Genomic DNA, 20,495 nt, shown 5'->3' with positions numbered 1-20,495 from the left:
CTGAATATCTCAACCTTTTCCTTTGGCCCTTGTCCACTGTGGAGCTCATCTTTGCCTCTGATTTCAGATACTGGCCGAGTAGAATATTAGATGGAATGTTAGTTACTCTATGAGATCAAAGACTTGGAAGTAATGTGTGCGGGTATGCGAGAAGGGGGCTCGACGCTTCCGTTCGTTCTTCACATCTTGCCAATGAATGAAACCAACATTGCATGATCGACACCCAATCTCAAACCATAAATTTCTCTATGCTTCTCACAATAAGTCTTTAATAACCTTCCATCTGTCCTACTAACATGCAGATCGAGGGTATAACTATATAAACTAATACCATAAATATAATGTAATTTAAAAACAAATATAATATTATATGTAAAAAATAAAAATAAAAATTAAACACATTAAACTTTTATTAAAGAGAAGCACACACCATCTATCACATTACAAAGTTAAAAAGTAACGTAAACCTGCCGAGGCACAAATCACTTAACCTCACCTCTCAAGTTTCAATTGGAAAAAAATGAATTTAAAAAAAATATAAAATGACATTCACATTATCTTAAAAATTCACGCCCCATACAACACAAGATTAAACGTAATCACCGATTTGCCGTCCTATTATGTCAAAAGCGAGCAAAATTTTCCTGAAGCTTGAACCCTAGCAAAACCCTGTCATCTCCCAACACTTGCGAATAAACCCCAGTAAAATTCTACATAACGATCTTCTCCTCCGCTTCAGATATAAAATATAAAACTTATCAAATGCATTCTCCCAAATGAAGTGATGGCCATGGTTGCCCTCACAGAATTCCATTTTGGCAGCGGAACTGCACTTAGTTTCCAATCTCAGATGGGTTTTTCGTTCGTTACCTTTGGAGGCTTCAAACTGCCACGAAGACTTGGAAACCCACTTCAGCAACGCAGGTGTATTCTTAAAATTTCCAAGGTAAATATCACTTCAACGCTCCCTACAAATTCTGTGATTTTAGCTGAATATGGCTTGCTGGAGGTATCAAGCGAAGAAACGCGTTGCGTCCAAAACTTTTAAAAACATTGCAGAAACCCAAAATTATCATCGAAACCAATGACAATTCAAAGGTAGATGCAGAAAACTCTGAACCCATTTTGGGTGATAATTCGAAGGGGGAAATTGGCGACTCGGAAGCCATTGTAAATGGAGTTGAGGCGGTTACTGATGACAATTCAAAGTTGAGTATTGTGGGACCAGAGCCCAATATAAATGTGATCCGGAATATTAGTGATGATTACTTGGAAGTGGTTAATAAGGTTGAAAGTTTTAGGTTTGGTAATACAGAGGTAGCAATTATGAGCTCAGAATTCAGTGCCAATGCGATTGAGTTCTTAACCGATGGGAATGAAATTCATATCGGCAGTTCGGAATGCGACATGGATGAAATTAAAATGATCACCAATCCAGATCCACAGTCTGTCACAGGAAATGATATCGACCAGAATAGTGCAATAGAAAGCCAAAAAATGGGCGTGGAGATTGGCAATTCAAGATTCATAGCGCAAGCAGGAAAAATGTGGGATTCATGGAAGAGTTGGCATGCACAATACCAGAAGGATATACGGGTTTGGGGTGTTGGGCAGACTCCCATTTTTCTGGTTTATGAAAGTGCCGATGGAGAGCTGAAAGTCTCGGTCAATGAAGACGAGATTCGCAACCGATTCGTGGTTCAGCCTTTCCTTGCTTACCGTCCGGATGAAGCGACAATCTCGTTCTCGCAATCAAAAATAGCACAAGCCAAGCAACTGGCTAAGGATATAGAAGCTGGGGTAGTCAAGCCACAAAGAAATAGTACCTTATTTGAGTTTGTAAATACAGAAAAAATTAATTTGGAAAAGTGGGGGCTGTTAGGATCTTTCTACTCTCAAGCTAGATCCGTGATTGATCATCCTTCTCCTGTACTCAAGACTTCTAAAATTGGATTTGTTGTACTGATTAGTTCTGTGCTTGTCTGGGGAGCTTGGAAATATATATTTTGCAATGACCAGGTTGGAGATGAAGAAATTTACAAGGAAAAGTATAAGATTGCCAACTCCAAAACCTTAAACGCGAAGAATGCTGGTGGTATTTCTGCTTTGATTTCACAAAACAAAAGAGCTGTTAGCACAGAGGCTGAAGTTAGGAATACAGCATTGGTTATGAACACCTCTAATAAGAAGTTTCCACTTGACAATACTGAATTCGACAAGAAGATTCAGGAGATTCAGGCCATGGCAAGGAAGGTTCGTATGATAGAACAACAAAGTGCTGAAGACTTTTCAGAACAGCAGGATGGAGACTACCCCTCAAATTCTAAAACAATGGGAAGAAACGCAGATGGTATCAGTGGAAAGGAAGATTACCCTTCAACTTTAAATATGATGATAACTGAAGCGCATGATTATAGAGACCCAGAAGAATCAAAATTAAATACTCAAGGCAAGAATGCCAAACTAAATATCACAAAGGAAGTAAATAACCACCTCCAGAGCACCCTCCTATTTCGGCAAGCAGGGCTGGAGAAGTTTTCACACAGAACTGTAGGAAATGGTTCTAGCCATTTCAGAGAAGACCAGAACAGTGATACAACTTTAAAAGAAACCGGGAAGCCAGAGCTTGACACATTGCAATATGGGCAAAGTTCTACAGAAAAGGCTGCTGAAAATGAAAGGAAGGAATCAGTGGATGGAAGACGGGTAAAGAAAGGCTTGAGCGAGAAAAAAGGGTTTGGTGCAAACAGATCTTCCCTGAAAAGTTCACAGAGAATCAAGCCACGAGTGATTAAATCTGTAAACGAAGCCAGGGAAGTAATTGCACGTAGGCATGATAAACATGGTGATAAATCTAGAGACACTTCAAATCCATATGATAAAAAATATTCTTCTGCTGAATCAGTGGATACAATAAAGGGTGCTGGAACAACTAAAGAGGAAATAAGTTCCAACGTAAGGGTTGAGAGAGCAAGTAATGAAAAACTCAAGCTAACTTTCAGAGAAACTGAAAATGAATCAGAAGAGCAGGTTGCAATTACAAATGCTTTGGAATCTGTGTCACCAAAGCACTTGGAAACTGCTCAAGATAAGGCAATGATGGATAGTGGAAATAAAAAGGGTACAGGATTGGAAACTAGGCTGGAAACTGATATACAGGATGGAAACAATGCTTTGGTACAGGAAGCAGAGGAGTTGGAATGGATGACGGATGAGGTTTTGAGGAAAATCGTTCCGAAGGTTTTGGAGAATGAAAAAGCTGGAAGAGAGCCAATGCATGGTTTAGTCTCTGAGGAAGAGCTGCTCTTTTTCAGAGGTATGGAGAGGAAATTTGAGCGAGAAGGGGAGAGTGTCAAAATATGGATAAAGGAGAGAGTGGAGAATTTAATGAATGGAAAAGGTAATCCATTTCCCTCCATAGGAGACATATAGTTCTATATTGATCAGGCACCACACCAAGAGATGTAGAACTGTCCATAGGTCAAATATATATCTGCAATGTGCATATATGTTCCTTAATGCTATTCTTTCAGATAAAATACAAGAGAAATAAATATAATAACAATTAACATAGCAACACTAGATCTATTATTGCCCTTGGCTAAAACATAGTGAAGCGGCCAACAACCTGAGCTTTCGCCGCTCAACCATGGCTCACTACAATGGAGAATCCTCTAGCCTTTTAATGGCTTCAACTACATGTAATACCATGAGCTTATTACCATGGGTCACCAATACTGGGTGCCCAAAATACCACAAGTATTAACCATAAATGTTGACACAACCTCAACTCCATCACAGGGTCAAGTTTATTTAACAATCCCCCCTTTAAACAGCCCAAGTGAGCTAGCGACGACTCACTTCCAGCCCTACCAAGTCATCGTCAGGGTATTTGAGAATTTCACATGTTGTCCTAGCTCAACATGCTTTATTATACCCTCAAATGTGTCCCCATATTACCTAAGTGGATATTTAGACTTTACTAGTGATTTACCGAGGTATGAATGCCTTATTAGGGCTTACAGTCGTATGTCCATTTACATGAAAAGTTTTGAACTCTGTTATTTTTTTTTTATAGTTATTATTGCTATTTAAGCCTACATTCTTTTCCACACCAAAATTTCAAGCTGTTCCTCCTCTTGAATTTTTTTATGACCCCACTATATATATAGAATTATCACTTTTTATACGAACCCCACATCGCCATTAAAATAACAAACCATCACTCCCAAGAATATGGTAAATGATAAAGAATGTCAAATTTGCATGCAAGCCATATACCTTTATAACCATCATGTTACCACCGACTTTATGTTCATTGCATGATGGGCGAAGCACTTTTTTGAATTTGATCTCTGCACATAGATTTGTGTGTGCAAAATTCTTCGAGCTTTTCGGATTTCTTTTTTTAGTCAGTGACGGCGGTGGGACTGTCTCTCCAGATTGGCAGCGACAATGTTTATCTAGATTGGTGGCTCTGCTTACTCGTCTCAAGGCTCTAGATTCTTTCCTCTAAACAAGCGACTTTGCTTACTCGTAATGTCGGCTCTGCTTGCTTGTCAGCGTACAGGAATAGTGCTTCTTGATTCATACGAGAATGTTAGATCATATTCATATCTGCTCAGCGTTATGCTGCACTTCCAAAAAAAATAAATAATAATAACTCTATGCCACAACCGCATCCAATCTCGTGCGACTCTCCGTTGTTGAATCCATGACCGTCTCATCCTCTGCCTTCCTCATTTGGAGCAGTCCTTGATTCCCTAATGTTGATTTCTGGTAGCATTGGATGTGCTCTAAGCCTCAAAATTTGCAGGGAGGCTAGGACACATGTATTCCAGAGTACCCATAAATCGTTTTGAGAAATTCCACCCGGAGACAATTTTATTAAAATAATTAATTATTTTTAATGGATGCCTAAGTCTAAACTTAGGCAATTAAAATAATTAAAGGGTATTAATAAAACTGGGTGTGAATCTTTTAGAAAAAGGCGGAGATCGAGTTAATATGATCTGAGCCATTGATTATAATTAAATTTGGGCTGTTGATTACTCAACGAGAAGATTATAATAAGAACTTCAATGGGCATTTGGAAGACACATCGAGTGGGATCAAGAGATTGATTTCTCAAAAGAGCAGACAGAAATATCATAGAGGAGATTCTTGCAGTGAGGGACAGGGATAGTTTTCCAGAGGAAGTTTTTCTGATCCGGAGAGTGCAAGACGGAGAGGGCAGAGAGTAGTCTAGAGAGGCAACACAGTGCCACTCAGAGGCAACGTAGAGCTTCAGAGGAAGTCCGTATTTCTGCTGGGGAATAATCAGGATCTAGTGCTGGAGCCGAGATGTGAGATCGGGAGGCCAGATTGACGAAGTTTCCAGCTAGTAGGAGATCAAGATGAGGTGCAGCGCAGTCCCAACAGAGTGACGAAGTAACTGCGTAAGTGTGATGCAGTGCTGCGCAGAGACTCATATCCAATGCAGATCAATGCTGGATTTTCCAATGACAGGGTGAGATCATCTCTCTATGTTTTGTCCAGTTAGATCTTTGTATAGGATTGCTAGTTTGGGCATCCGAAGAATTGTATTCAGAAACTACTGCATAATAATACAAACCCTCAGTTGCTGCACCGATTTTCCCGCATTGGGTTTTTTTCAGGGACCTTTGTCCAAAAACAACGATGTCACTTGTGTGTGTTATTTCTTCTTGCTCAATTCTTGTTTCCACATATAATTTAATTAGTGAAGGCTGCAATCGTATTTACTTCGATATTTACAGTGTAACACAGTAAATAACTTGCATGAATTAACAAGTAGAAGTAATATCAGTTTGCTGCAGTAGGGGATTTGGGTCTCCAAATTTTCACACCTAACAACCAGGGCTGGAGAAAGGAGATTCGATGGCAGTTTTTCAGCCAAGCCGGCCAACAACCTAAGCTTTCACCGCTCAACCATGGCTCACTACAATGGAGAATCCTCTAGCCTTTTAATGGCTTCAACTACATGTAATACCATGAGCTTATTACCATGGGTCACCAATACTGGATGCCCAAAAAACCACAACTATTAACCATAACTGTTGACACGACCTCAACTCCATCACAGGGTTAAGTTTATCTAACAATCCTCCCTTTAAACTTGACTTTGGGTTTTCCTTGGCCAAATCTAGCCAAACAACCCAAGTGGGCTAGCCACCACTCACTACCAGGCCTACCAAGTCATTGTCAGGATATTTGAGAATTTCACATATCCTAGCTCAACATGCTTAAGCATACCCTCACATGTGTCCCCATATTACTTAAGTGGACATTTAGACTTTACCAGTGATTTACCGGGGTATGCATGCCTTATCAGGTCTTATAGTTGTATGCCCATTTACATGAAAATTTTTGAACTCCATTAATTTTTGTTTTTTTAGTTATTATTTCTATTTAAGCCAACATTCTCTCATTCCACATTCTTTTCCACACCAAAATTTCAAACATGCTCTTCCTCTTGAAATTTTTTATGACGCACATATATATATATATATATATATATATATAGAATTATCATTTTTCATACGAACATATATATATATATATATGTTCGTATGAAAAATGATAATTCTATATATATATATATATATAGAATTATCATTTTTCATACGAACCCCACATTGCCATTAAAATAACAACCCATCACTCCCAAGAATATGGTAAATGATAAAGAATGTCAAATTTACATGCAAGCCATATACCTTTGTAACCATCATGTTACCACCGACTTTATGTTCATTGCATGATGGGCGGAGCCCTTTTCTGAATCTGATCTCTGCACATAGATTTGTGTGTGCAACATTTTTCGAGCTTTGCAGATTTATTTTTTCAGTCAGCGACAGCGGCAGGACTGTCTCTCCAGATTGGCAGCGGGACTGTTTCTCCAGGTTGGTGGCTCTTCTTACTCTTCTCAAGACTCCAAATTCTTTCCTCTAAACAAGTGACTTTGCTTACTTGTAATGTCGGCTCTGCTTGCTCATCAGCATACAGGAATAACGCTTCTTGATTCCTACGAGAAAGTCAGATCATATTCATATCTGCTCAGCCTTATGCTGCACTTCCAAAAAAAATAAATAATAATAACTCTATGCCATGACCGCTTCCAATCTCATGCGACTCTCTATTGTTGAATCCATGACTGTCTCATTCTCTGCCTTCCTCATTTGGAGCAGCCCTTGATTCCCTAACAACCAGGGCTGGAGAAAGGAGATTCGATGGCAATTTTCCACTCCCCGCCACTGCCGGTTGCGGCTTCTTTGAAGCCACCTCAATATTTATAAATCTGCTGCCCTTGAAGCTTCACCAACGATTGCAATATTTCTTCATGATTGTTGTTATTATCTTTCGCCACCGCAATTTTTTTTCTTCCCATCGCAAAGACTGGTAAGCATTGGGAGAACTGGGAGAAATCTTGGTGGGATCTTCAACGCCGCCTCCAACGGGAATCAACATTTGCCTATCTCCGCACCCGCGTGCACACATCGCAGCAGCAACAACTGAAGGAGCTGCCAACTTCTCCTCACCCGTAAAATAACTGACACCCACACAATCTTGATTTTCTTCTTCTTCGATTTCAGCCCAGATTCAACCAGCCTATTGTCTTTCACTTCCTTTCTTGGAAACAAAAGGCTAAAAATCTGTCGACTTAACTCAGAATCCCAAATTTTGGTTTCAATTCCAATTCGAGATTCCAAATGGATGAAGGGGTATGTAAATCCAGATTGGTCAGCAAATCCACATGCCCACATTCAATCTGCTCGCTGTGCATCGATTGATCAAATTGCATCAGCCCTTTGTCCCCATTGGCGTCTCTTACTCCTGCCACCACCAAAGTAGTAACGAATCCAAGACCAAAGATATTGATGCCCAATCTCACGTATATTGGTTTGAAGAAGCTATTGAATAAACCACCATGTGATGCAGAAAGTTATTGCAACTGGAAACAAAACCACACATCCAGTCATGATTTTTTTTTTGATACTGAGCTCTGCAACATCACCATGGCTTCGGGGACTTGGTCACAAATCCCTTTTCGCTGTTGGCACCAAAAAACAATGAATGGGATCACACCAATCCCATGCACTTGCATCATGCTCCTCATCGAACCATTGCTCAATCGGCCCTACTGGTTTGTGCAACGAGCCATTGCTTCAGCCAGCGCTGCTAGTTTGTGCAACGAAGTCCTACGCTCTGATACCACTTGTTATTCTTTTAGTAAAATACAAGAGAAATAAATATAATAATAATACACATAGCAACAACACATTCAAATCATGTACACCATGATTTACCTAGAAAACCCCAATTGGGGAAAAACCAGACAACAATAGATCTATTATTGTCCTTGGCTAAAACACAGCCAAGCCGGCCAACAACCTAAGCTTTCACTGCTCAACCATGGCTCACTACAATGGAGAATCCTCTAGCCTTTTAATGGCTTCAACTACATGTAATACCATGCGCTTATTACCATGGATCACCAATACCGGGTGCCCAAAAAAGCACAACTATTAACCATAACTGTTGACACAACCTCAACTCCATCACAGTGTCAAGTTTATCTAACACTTGAGTAGCTATATAATTTTGGAATACACAGTTCTCCCTATAGCAAATTCGGAAGCTATGTGAAAAATGGGCTCTCCCAGAAAACATTAGAAGAAAAACACGTGGCTTTGGCTTTCCTCACAGTGTTGTGCAGAGAGCTGATGAAAGCCATTGAACTTCTTGTAAAACTGCTAGCAACTTGCAATGCCAGCGAGCAGTTTCTAGATTGATAGAATGCATGTTAAGACGAGTGAAGGAAATTGTTCCAAATGGTCAAGCTACATTTCATAAATGGTAACTGAGTTTGCATTTATAGCTTATCTCTTACTAATGATTTGGTCACTGATGGTCATGTTAAATTTGTGTTAGTGATGACAAAAGCCGTTTTCAATATTAGAACTGAACTATTAGCATATTGCTATGAAACAGTTCGTTATGGTAATTCATCGTTCAGAAGAAGGATCCAAGCTGCTAACAATTTAATGTGGCGAAGGCAGTTAACTTCAGGAATTGTTACATTTTTTTTAACCTGCATCTCAATGCTGTCAAATCCTGTACCATTATGTCACAAGGGTGCTAATTTGCAGCAAAGTGAGTTGTTTTGTGTTATAACTATTGTTCATACCTTCAATCTTAATTGATTTATTTCGGTTCCATATATAGCCTCCGTTATTGGGAATGTATAGAAAATTGCAGCATCATTTACATTCACAGTAGCTGAAAGCCCAAAACTATCAGTTGGGGTCAAATTTTGCTTAGAATCTCTGTTCCCGAACATAGAAAAAGATCAGTTTGAACTTGTTTAAGTTGATTTTGTTCAGTTGTGGAGATGATTTGAAAACGCTGTAGATATTGCTGGCATTCTAGCAGCAGTAACTGCCTCTTACATGCTTATTATTTACAGTAATGGGAAAGTAGTTTAAGTGGAAATTAATGATTTGTGCGTGATTTCGAAATATACAATGACAGGATTAGAGAGTTAATGGTTGGACGGAAAGTTTTTAAATGGAAAACTATAGACTATAGTCGATATATTATATGTATTTATTATTATCTATATATTTTGTACTTTTTAACTTGGTTTTGAAATTTTGACTTCAAGTTTCTGTATACAAATATGATTATGTCGTGTTAGGATCCTTTAGGCCCTTTAGAACATTTTGTTTCTAATCTTGGGGCAGAATTCGATTCCTTGTGTACAGTTTTTTCTGAATCCTGCGAATTCATATTTGTTTAATTTAGGAAAGAGCTTAAAAGAGTACTTAATAAACATTACTTTTAGAAATAGGTACAGGTTGCTTGAGATCTTCACAATTTGTGTGCACGGGCATATGCCAATGGAGAGAGAAGCAATACTAGAATCATGGGTTCTGATTTTCATATTTTGTTCTATTTCAGGTAGTTCTGATGTTGATGATACACCCAAGTCTTCTACAACTGTGTGGAAGAACTCTGATAAAACAGGCAGGTCCATTTTGTCTGATAAAAACAACAACGGGAAGATGTTCACGGCAGAGAATATGGGGTTTGATATAGAAGAAAACAAAAATTTCATGGCAGAGAGAACTCCTGTTTTAGCATCTTCATCCATTGCTTCAAAATATTCCTCAAGCGCAGCAATAGATGCAACTTACAAGTCTGTTAAAAGCCTAGATAGAGCAGTTTCAGACGAAAAAGCAGAGGATGCTTTATTGTCTCCAGAAAGAAAACTTGGAAATTATGAAATAAAGAAGGCCAAGATATTCAAAGAGCATGAAATGGATGACTGGAAAGCAACAACTAGTAAAGGAAATGAGTGCCAGCGAGAGTTGCAGAACCATTTTTGGTGGATGAATCATCCATATGTTCTGGTATATTTAAACATGTAGTTTAGTGTTTCAATGCACTTTGTTCAAAGTTCCACTTTAAAAATATTAATATTTTTTGAGTGTTTCCATTTTGACACAGTTACTGGGCTTTTCTATTTTCTGGTTTATCCTCTTATTTTATACCCTTTCCGTTGATATATTTGAATATGTAGCTCAGTGTTTCCATATGCTTTGTTCATATTTCTATTCCTTAAAGTTATCTCGAATTGTTTGTCTACCTTTCGGTTTGACACCATTCCTATATTTTTCTATGTTCCGCTTTACCTTCTTATTTATGTACTGTTTCCATCTGTCCATCCTGTATTTCATAATACTGCCCTTTTAAGATAGTGTAATATGACTTTCGAGGATGAAAAATAATGAGACTCTGGTACCTGAAATTGCTATGCTGTTGCTATGGGTGTTTTGCAATTGACAAATTATTTGTGGGCTCTGATGAATGACTATTATCATAATTTTTTTTGGCAGTGCATTGGCCTTTATAGAAATAACAAAGGCGAGGTGTTGAGAGGCTTATATTCTCTGGAGATGGTTCCAGGCATTGAATCGGCTAGTAAGCCTGGCCCTTACCACACCATTGCTTTCCAGGACCATGCAGATGCTAGAAACTTTTGCTATATCCTTCAATCACATCATGAAGAACTTGGAGATGCCAGTGTCCATGTTATTCCACTCTCTAGTAAGGTAAGATACCAGGAACTATTCATGCATGATTCTCAATCAAATATTCTCAGCTCAAAAAAATTTCTTGGACATTAAAACTTCCTTTGACTATTGATAAAACCTTATGTACATTGCTCTCCTATAAAAAAGGGATGGTCACACACGTAGCCTTCATGAACACTAGCAAAAAACTATCAACTGAACACTGCAGGATGGCTAACTCCAAAACACCTGATTACAAAGAGCTGCAATATCTTGTATCCAAAATATCAAAGTGACAATGTCCAAAACCACAAGGCAGATAACCTGGTCATAAACACTAGGAAACAATAATACCAACAACAAGAGAGGGGTCATCAGGGGCAAGGTCCAATCCACTCATTGGGGGAGCATCATCCATGGGCTGATACCATTGTCATTTGCCTTTTTCGGAGACTTTGAGTTCTTTGATATGGCTAGGGCGAAAGTAGGAAACTGCTTGTCATTCTTAGCTGGGGTAGGAGGCCAACTATGTCCCTGCTCTTTGCACTCTTGAACTCGTTTTCTTTGTCTGGTTGTAAGGCGTAGTGTCACCTTGGTGAGACTGTGCTAATGGAGGTCAAGATGGGCTAGGTGGCTCCCAACTGAAAATACAAGGGCCCCACTCCAAAACTCCATTTCCATGCGAATTTTTCATTCTTGTGCAATAATTGCAAGGATAGATTGGCACATGTCATGAGAAAGTGCTAGAAGGCTTAGGGATGTATTGCTGACATAGAGTTTGAACCCAAGCCCTATATAGACTTGGCTAGGGAACAAAACCAAAACTTTTGTGTTCAAAGTCTTAGCCACCTACATAGGGGACATCACAACAGGTTTTTTACTCTCAGATGCAAATCTTTTGTCCACTTGTAGACCTCCTACAATAAGAAACTGGGCAAAGAGGCCTTCTTTGGCTCCAAGGTCGGCTTCCATAGTCTCCTCAGCTAGACCAACCACATTTTTTTCATCGATTTCAAACACCAAATTTTGTTCAAATGACCTTTCAAATCAATCTCGAAGGATAGCCATTTGTAGCCCAAAGTGGGGCCTTTATCTGGTAAAATCTTGTGGCTCTCGCCCATCTCCAATATTGCCATTGTTCCTAAGGCACTTGGAGGCCCAAATTGGGAATGGGATCATTTGTAAGAAGGCCCTACACCCGTCTTAGGATAAACTTATGTTTTGCATAGCCACAATATCGAGAACCATTCTGATTTACCCAAGGAACTTCCTTCATGTAAAGCTAGGGAAGACCACTATGGGTAATGATCATTAAAGGGAAACTCAAAATGCAAAGGGAGATCTCTCCATGAAAGTGGTTTAACAACCTCCTAAGCCTTTCAAATACTCTAGATCATGAAAACGACAACAATTTTAACATTACAAGGTGATCCACCTAGGTTTTGGAAGAGAGAAACCGCCAAGGATTTTTTTCCCATTAGAACCCCTTGTTTGATATTATGCTTGAGCAAACCTCTATGTGCCTTACTCCTACTCATGATCTTAACCACCCATTTGGCATAGAGAGCTTGAGCTTGAATTTTAGTTTTCATGAAACCAAAGCCACCATATTTTCGAGTGCAATAGAATTCCCAACTGACTTTGTGAAGGCCTTTACCATTAGAATTGTTGGTCCAAAGGAAGTTTCTATAAGCCTTTTCTAGCCACTAATAAGCTAATTTAGAGGGAATCCAAAAAGATTAATAGTAAACTTGAGTTGTTGCTAGAAATTTGGTGCAAATTTGAAACTCAACAACTATGGTCAAAGGCTTTATGATCCATTTCTCTATTTTCTTTTCCACCCTTTGCACCACCACTTCTCACAAGTCTCTAGGAGAGACCTATTACCCATCGAAAAGTGGGTAACCTGCAGGAGAAATTTTTCTCCTCCTTGGACATCCAAAAACCAACAACCCTATTGATCAACACTTGACATGATGCCATGGACCTCCCACATATATGGTCCCCTCAGATTTCTTTCTCCCATCTGACATTCCTTCTTAAAGGAAGGTGGGTCATCCATTGGCAGGTACTTTAACCATTTTTTAATCATGTGCTTTTGCGTATTGTTTTGGGGCACACTTATATGAATCAAGGGGTGAGCCGAATGATTGAATGATCTTGACTGTATTCTTGTTCTCGCACTTCACCTAGGTGGTTAATCTTTGATTATAGTCTAGTGGGACCTCCTTTGAGGCCTTAGGGTTATAAGAAGGACACTATTGGGGAGGCTCTGATTGAAGTATCGTGCCCTTGATATTCCATACTTACCACTTTCCATCATTCCCTCTATTCCATATCCATTCTTTGGGTAGGTGGTCATGGGTCATGGGGATTGGCACCTTATCATCCTCATTCTTGGGGTCTAGGCCGAAAAACATTGCCTTGGAGGTTGATGTAGCTAAAAGAAAGATAAAAGCAAAGAAATCCACACAAAAAGGAAAGATAAACTACAAAAGATGGATGGGACAAAAATTAGCACATGGGCAAAAGCCTAGCATGAGCTCTACCCCCTCACTGTTTGATGGATATCACTTGATCCAGAGCCTAAATGATGATGGTCATCCTTGACATGACAAGGGATGGCTTGTACATCACCTTGGAGCCCCAACGCTTGAGATATTTGATCACCCCTTTTCTTTTGTGAGGTTGACGTAGGGCAGTTTTAGGCATGATGTGTTGGCATGGATATTTTTGATGGCTTATAGATGATCCTTGAGATACTTTTTGGAGTATGGAGCACTCATTAGCCCTTGTCTCACATTGTGAGAGCTTATTGAGCTCACTTGGGGGTTGATGTCATACTATTGGAGCTTTTATTCCCACACATGTGGGCTTTTATGGCATATTTATCTTGTTTTTGAGCTATGAGTTTGGATTGTAACCTCTTTCTTGTTGAACACTCAAAAGTGAACTTGTTAATAGGGGGTTTAGATCATTTTATTTGTAAAGTGAGTGGGAGAAGGCTCATATAAATAGAGCCCCCCCTCACTTCTATTTTCATCATCACAAATGTGAATTCAGTCTCTCTAGAAAGTGTGAACTAGCTTTCTTATTGGCTACTTGGGCATAATGTGATCTTTTATGGATAAGACTTGCTATTGGTGTTAGTTTCTATAGCATTGGAGGTGTTCTAGTCTCAAAACTTTGTGAAGAGGCTAAAATGCATGAGTTCTCCATAACCCAGAAATCGTTTCTGGAAATTCCACCTAGAAATGTCTTGATTAGATTATTAACCTATTTTCTAATGTTTCCTAAGTCTAAACTTAGGAAAAGTGGTTAATCAATCAATATTAATTGAGATAAGGTGTGAATTATTTTAGAAACTCACATGGATCGACATGGAATTAATTTGGGCTCTTGATTAAGTTTTAATCTTGGCCGTTGGAGGTCCAACAGAAGATTATAAGAAAAAGTCGATGGGTAGATGGAGGATACAGTTGTGGGGTTCAATTTCCTTGGAGAGTTTGATTTTTCTAGAGAGTCAACAGTTGCCGGAAGAGTTAGAGTTTCAAAAGGAAGCAAAGATAGTGAGGGGCAAAGAAAGTGAGCCGAAGGAAGTTTTCCGGATCCGGTGAAGTGCATTGCAGAGAAACGCTGATGTTTCTCCAAGAGGCTGCGTAGACCCTCAAAGGGTAGTTCAATTTTTGCTAAGGGGAAGACGTTTTCAGTTCTAGAGGCGAGAAGCATTTTGTCAGTCAACAACAGGTAGGACGACTTGATTAGCAGTTGATTTATTCAGAACATGTGGCAGGCAACTTCAGGTTGATGCAGAGCCTGCCTAGGCCCAGTTGGATAACTTGCTTTTCAGTGGTTGTTGAGTGCCGGGATTGCTCGGAGTGAGGGTAAAATCCCTTAATATATTTTTGCCAGTATTTTCTTTGCAGGATAGCTAGTATTCGACTCCCAGATTGTACTCAGAATTTTCACTGTTGCATAATAATAAAAACTCTTAGTTGTTGCACCGGTTTTCCTGCACTAGGTTTTTCCGAGACATTTGTTTAAAAATAACTATGTTAATTTTATGTGTGTGTGCTAGCATATTTCTCAGTTTCCAGTGCTATTATTTTCCACAGTTTTATTTGTGAAGGTTGTAGTGTGAATTATTTGGTATTTGTTGTAGCAGATAAATTGTTAAACTAATTAATAACTAGAAAAATAATTTCCAGTTGTTGCAATAAGATTTCAGTAGTGAATTTTTCACATGGTTTTAGAGCGCGATTGATCAGTCGGGAAACTCAGAGGCGGAAGAAGAAAATTTTGCTGTGCAGAAGAAGCAGCAAGTCGAAATTTTCTGGTGCTGCGCAGTGCCTAGCCAAGCAGTTCGAATTGCTGGGCAAGGGTCGATTTTCAGTTGCAGGTTGGCAGAAAATTTGAGTTTCTCAGAATAGTGATTCCAGCAGGCAGAGGGAGCAACAACAACTCATATTTTCGATAAGCAAATTCCTTGGTTGAGCGCAGAGAGTTTTGTTGCAGTTTGCAGAAGCAGAACCATTGCAGGGGTCCAAAGAGAAATAACACACAAAGGGAAAATTTCTCTTAGGGGATCTCGAGTCTTAGAGATCTAATTTTTCCAGTTGCAGATTGGCAGTAGCTAAGAGCAAATCTTCTCACTCCAGAAGGGAGTGCGAGTAGCAGATCCAGTAACCAAGCAAAGGGAAAGAGGGAGTTTTCGATAGTTTCAGAGATGGCCACTTTTGGGCTTTTAGAGATCAGGATAGGTTGGAGGGAGCCTCAAACTATGTTACCGGGAAGGCTAGGATGCCCTTCCTTCTAGATGAATATGGTCTGAAAGCCTATGTGGACAATGTTATAGCAGTACCCTAGGATGCATATCAGCTAAAAGAGTACAAAAATGAAATGGAGAAGGCGAAGCGATGATTTTGGATGGAGTCTGAGATCATATAGTCTCACATATTTCTGGCAAAAATACTGCCAGGGTAATGTGGGTAGCTCTCCCCATGCTATATCAGAGTTCTTCTGAGTAGCGAAAGATGTTTCTCTAGGAGAAGCTGAGAACCACCCGGATGCAGAAGGGTGAAGACATAGATTGTTGGAATTTCTAAGTCTAACACGTTAGAAACTCTGCATGTACTTTCTGATTTATTCCTTTCTACTTGTTTTGATTAATTAACAAGTTATTGACCATGTAAATACTGAAAATAAACACAAGTACATGCTCTACACATTACATATCATCAACTGAAGGAAACAGAAACAAACACACAAATGACACCGTTATTTTTGGATTAATGTCCCTGGAAAAACCCAATGCGGGAAAACCGGTGCAACTATCTGAGGGTTTGATTTATTAAGCAGTTTCAGAATACAATTTGGGTGCCAAATCCGGCTCACCCAACAGAGAAATCTCGGCAGTAGTACCTCTCCTTCGGAGATAGATGCTTCCACTGAAAACCCAGATAAACACTCTGGCAACTCCTCAGCTCCAATTTGCCCCACGAAAAACCCCAGCGTTAACCTCTAGGGATTGCGTCAACCTCTTTTGCCCTTTGCGTCAGCTTTCTGGGCAGTTTCGACATTTCCCGGCAGTTTCGGCTGTTCCCAGTAGTTTCGACTTCTGCCCTCTGCGTCAGCTTTCCCGGTTGTTCCAACAGTTCCGGCTGGTCCCGAAAGTTCTGGATTCTGCCCTCTCTGTCAGCGTTCCCGGCTGTTCCGACAGTTCCCGACAGTTCTGGCCGTTCTCGGCAGTTCCGGCTTCTGCCTTCTGCGTCAACTTTCTTGGCTGCTGCGCTAATCCTTTCGGCACTATCACTGCCGCTCTGCTTCTGTATTCACTGCCCCTCAGCAGCAACTCCAGATCACTCTCTCAACTTTCTTAGTAAACCCAGCCCCAGAAAGTCGAAATCTTGATCTCTTGGTGTGTTCTTTAAGTGACCCTCAAGCCTCCTCTTATACTTTTCTCTTTGACAAATCAATGACTGAGATTAAGTCCCTAATCAACAGCTAGGATTAGATCTGGCTTGATCCATGACTTTTGGACCATTCTAACACAGTTTTATATTAATTCACATTAATATTTTAATTTCCCTAAGTTTAGACTTAGGGACTCCATTAAAAATATTAATTATTTTAATATCTCCCAAATTGTTTAGTATCTTCCCAAACCCTTTCTGGGTATTGGAGATCTCATATGCCTTAGCCTCTCCACCAATTTTCTTGGCTAGAGCACATCCGGCTACCCCAAATCAACACTCTCTCTTAGCGAGGACTGTGCTCTAGTAATACTCCTCACTGAGCATCACTCTGATCATTCGACATTGGTCTCTGTGCTGATGCTAGGCCTGCTGCCCAACATCCTCTGCACTGCTGCATCCTGTACTGCTACCCATGGCCTTGCCACTGCCACTGCTGCATCCATATTGCAACTCCCTCTGCATCCGTGCCGCTGCCCATGGCCCTGTCACTGCCACTGTTGCATCTGCACTGCAACCCCTCCCATCATGCTGCCCATAGCACTACCCTTGCTAATTGCTACACTACAACCTAGTTACTGAGAAGTAAGTAATTGATCTCCCAACTCTAACATTTCCATCAAGCTAGAAACACTCCTGATGCTGAAGCACCCTCTGTCATTGACAAGTGCTCCCACTTTGACCTCTGCGTTGCTGCAACAACTCTGTGCATCTCGCACCGTTGCACACCTCTCTGTGCCATCCTGCACTGGGGCAACACTCTCGTGCTTCTCGCACTGCTGCCTCATGCTGTCCTAGGAGTCCTGCACTGTAGCTCCCTCTCTCGCTCGATCTGCATTCGTCTCTACTGACATCCGCCAGCACTGCTACTCCTCTTCGGGGCTTCCGTAGCTAGGTATAATCCGAGAGGTTGGGTACCTCAGGGATCCTGCCCCTCATTGCCTGTAGTCCGTCTAACTATAGCTCGATGTCTCCCCACTTCCTCTCAAGTGGCGTGTGTGCACTCATGGCACAGTGATCGTTTGTCTCCACTTCCTTCTCTGCCCTTGCTGGCGTAGCTTTGGTCTCGGAGGTCTCTCCCTTGCTCTTCTTCCTTGGACACTGGGTCACATAATGACCCAGCTCCCCACAGTGGAAGAATTTGACCTTGGAGAGGTCCTTCTTCTTCCGCTTCTCTTGCTTTCCCTCAGATGGTAAGGCAACATCCATCTCCTCCTCCTTCTTGATTCTGATCCCATTGCTGTTGATTCCCTCCTTGCTCATCCTTCTGATCTCTTCTTGGCGAAGAGCAACCCACATTTCCTCCCAATCTGGAAGGGTCGCCCTGTCCAGTATGCTCTAGACAAACACCTCTCAATTTTCTGAGACTGCGTTCAGGGTTGTTCTCACCATCAATACTTGATCTGGCGTGGCTCCTATGGAAGTTAGCTGATCCCGGATCTCCTTCAATCAACTGAGGAAGGGGTCGATTTGTTCTCCCTTTTGCATCTGGATTTTCTAGTAACATCCTTCTCTGCACAAAAGTATGCTGGTATAATTTCATTAGGGCCTCCCACATCTCATTTACCGTTTCCTTTTCGACAATATGTGGTACTACATGGTCCTTGACTGTTAAATTGGCAACTAGGGCCAAACTCGATGTGGGTCAACTTATTTATGGCAACTGATATTTTTATTGGATCCCTCTCGTCGAGAGGTGTAGGATTGATCTAAAGATCATTCGATTCCGATAAGTATTTATGGAGATATGAATTTATTTTGATTATGTAATTATTATCAAGCCGACCTGTGACTTATGTAGGCTCAAGAAGCCCAAACGTCATGTCTATTCATCCTATACGTTTTTGGTATAAATAGAAGAGGATTCGATGTTATTTTGAGACACATTCTTCATGTGAACTCCTCCTCTCCACGTCTTGGGTTTTTGGAGAAGGAGAAGACACTAAAAGAATACGTTGGATGCCCTAGCTGCAGATATTCTAAACACAGTCAAGAGTAGCTGTAATAGAGGGAGCCGCAGTCATAATCTTGCAGACATTGAAGACATCCACGCAGTTCCTATACAGGCAATATCTATGCATAGCATGGTAACTACATGCTGTCCATATGGTATCTGCGCATAATGGTAACTACACTTTGTCCATATGGTATCTGCGCACAGTATGCCAACTACACGCTTTTCATATGCTGAAATGAATATCTATGCACAGTATGGTAATATATACATATTCGATGCAGCTGTTGAGATCTATCCACACGGCAGATGATAACCATAGCACGCAGGCCCTAGATCTAGCAGCGTAGTTTAAGAGATACGTGGACATATATATATATATACGCAGGCATTCTGGCAGCGCAGTGGAGATATATATATATATATATATATATATATATATATATATATATATATAGACGCATCATCAGAAGACATATCACGCAGGCATCCTGGCAACGTAGTGGAGACATATATATACGCAGGAGCTGGCAGCGTGGTTTAAGGTCAATCAACGTCCCTCATCTACGCAGTAAAGGAAGCTTCCAAAACGCAGTAAGGGGAGGCTTAAACGCTGTCAAAGGAAACTAATCTATTCACTATTGAAGAAGCCCTAATACATCTACAACACAATGCTGTTCACGCAAAGGAGAGTCAAATGGAGCCATCCTAACACACAATTGTGCAACCTGTTATACGCAGTCCTATAAGGCTCCCTCAAGCAGTTCTAAAGGAAAGTAAGACGTTGTCCAAAAGGAGAGACTTCACCACATTTAAGGGTGCCCCAACCGCAACATTTAAGGGTGCCCTAGGGCCACAATCATCAAGTGTTTTATGCAGCAAAGGAGGCACGAATACACAGGAAAAGAAGAGGCCTTATCCGCTGTTATGAAGAGACCTTATCCGCAGCAAATGAAGGACTGATCAACAGCCCTATACGCTGTAATAAGGAGGCCCTGATACGCTGGTAAGAAGGAGACCAGATCTGTTGTTCAAACCGCAGTACAACCATGTGCCCTAGCCGCAGTAGAAGGAACCATAATACAGCAAGGTTAAGGGACTGTTTGAGCATCCCTGTTACAACTGTGTGAGGGTGGTTTCTTCTTGTTAGAAGGCTGAGTTAAAAGGAGCAGTGGAACAAACCTGTTGGGGTATCATTGGAAGAACAAGTATATCGTTTATGCTGCTATAGGAAGACTGTGTGTTAGGCCGCAGGCCATAACACCACAGTCAGCATTTCGTATGGGTATTTGAGGGCTCAGATTATTACCATAATATATGAAGTTGTCATGCATTATACTGTTGAGATCTAAAGCTATTAGATGGTTGTATGATGCTGCTGTAACATGACATGGACATAAAGGGCAACATAATGATGAATGAGGTCATGGACATAAAGGGCAGCATGATGATAATCATGATTAGTGTAGCATG

At 40.6% G+C, this 20,495-nt stretch overlaps 1 protein-coding gene across 4 annotated transcripts in view; it reads left to right on the top strand.

The window, feature by feature from the left end:
• The first annotated feature begins 582 nt into the window (after positions 1 to 582).
• The window catches only part of LOC149264312 (uncharacterized), a 52,488-nt gene continuing 32,575 nt past the window's right edge, over positions 583 to 20,495 (top strand). The window contains exons 1-4 of one of the 4 annotated variants that reach the window (XM_089427915.1): positions 583 to 3,400; positions 9,013 to 9,174; positions 9,982 to 10,433; positions 10,920 to 11,135. In XM_089427915.1, the coding sequence (XP_089284041.1) occupies positions 1,327 to 3,400; positions 9,013 to 9,174; positions 9,982 to 10,433; positions 10,920 to 11,135 (2,904 nt within the window). In that variant the 5' untranslated portion in view covers positions 583 to 1,326. The remainder of the gene's footprint in view (positions 3,401 to 9,012; positions 9,175 to 9,981; positions 10,434 to 10,919; positions 11,136 to 20,495) is intronic. The other 3 variants (XM_089427924.1, XM_089427911.1, XM_089427918.1) reach the window with 3 other exon arrangements.

The sequence above is a fragment of the Pinus tabuliformis genome, chromosome 6 (assembly GCF_031772625.1).
Source record: "Pinus tabuliformis cultivar Carrire ecotype Pingquan chromosome 6, CPIR1, whole genome shotgun sequence".
NCBI lineage: Eukaryota > Viridiplantae > Streptophyta > Pinopsida > Pinales > Pinaceae > Pinus > Pinus tabuliformis.
Note: the sequence above shows the minus strand (reverse complement) of the source record. Positions and strands in the feature narration are given on the sequence as shown.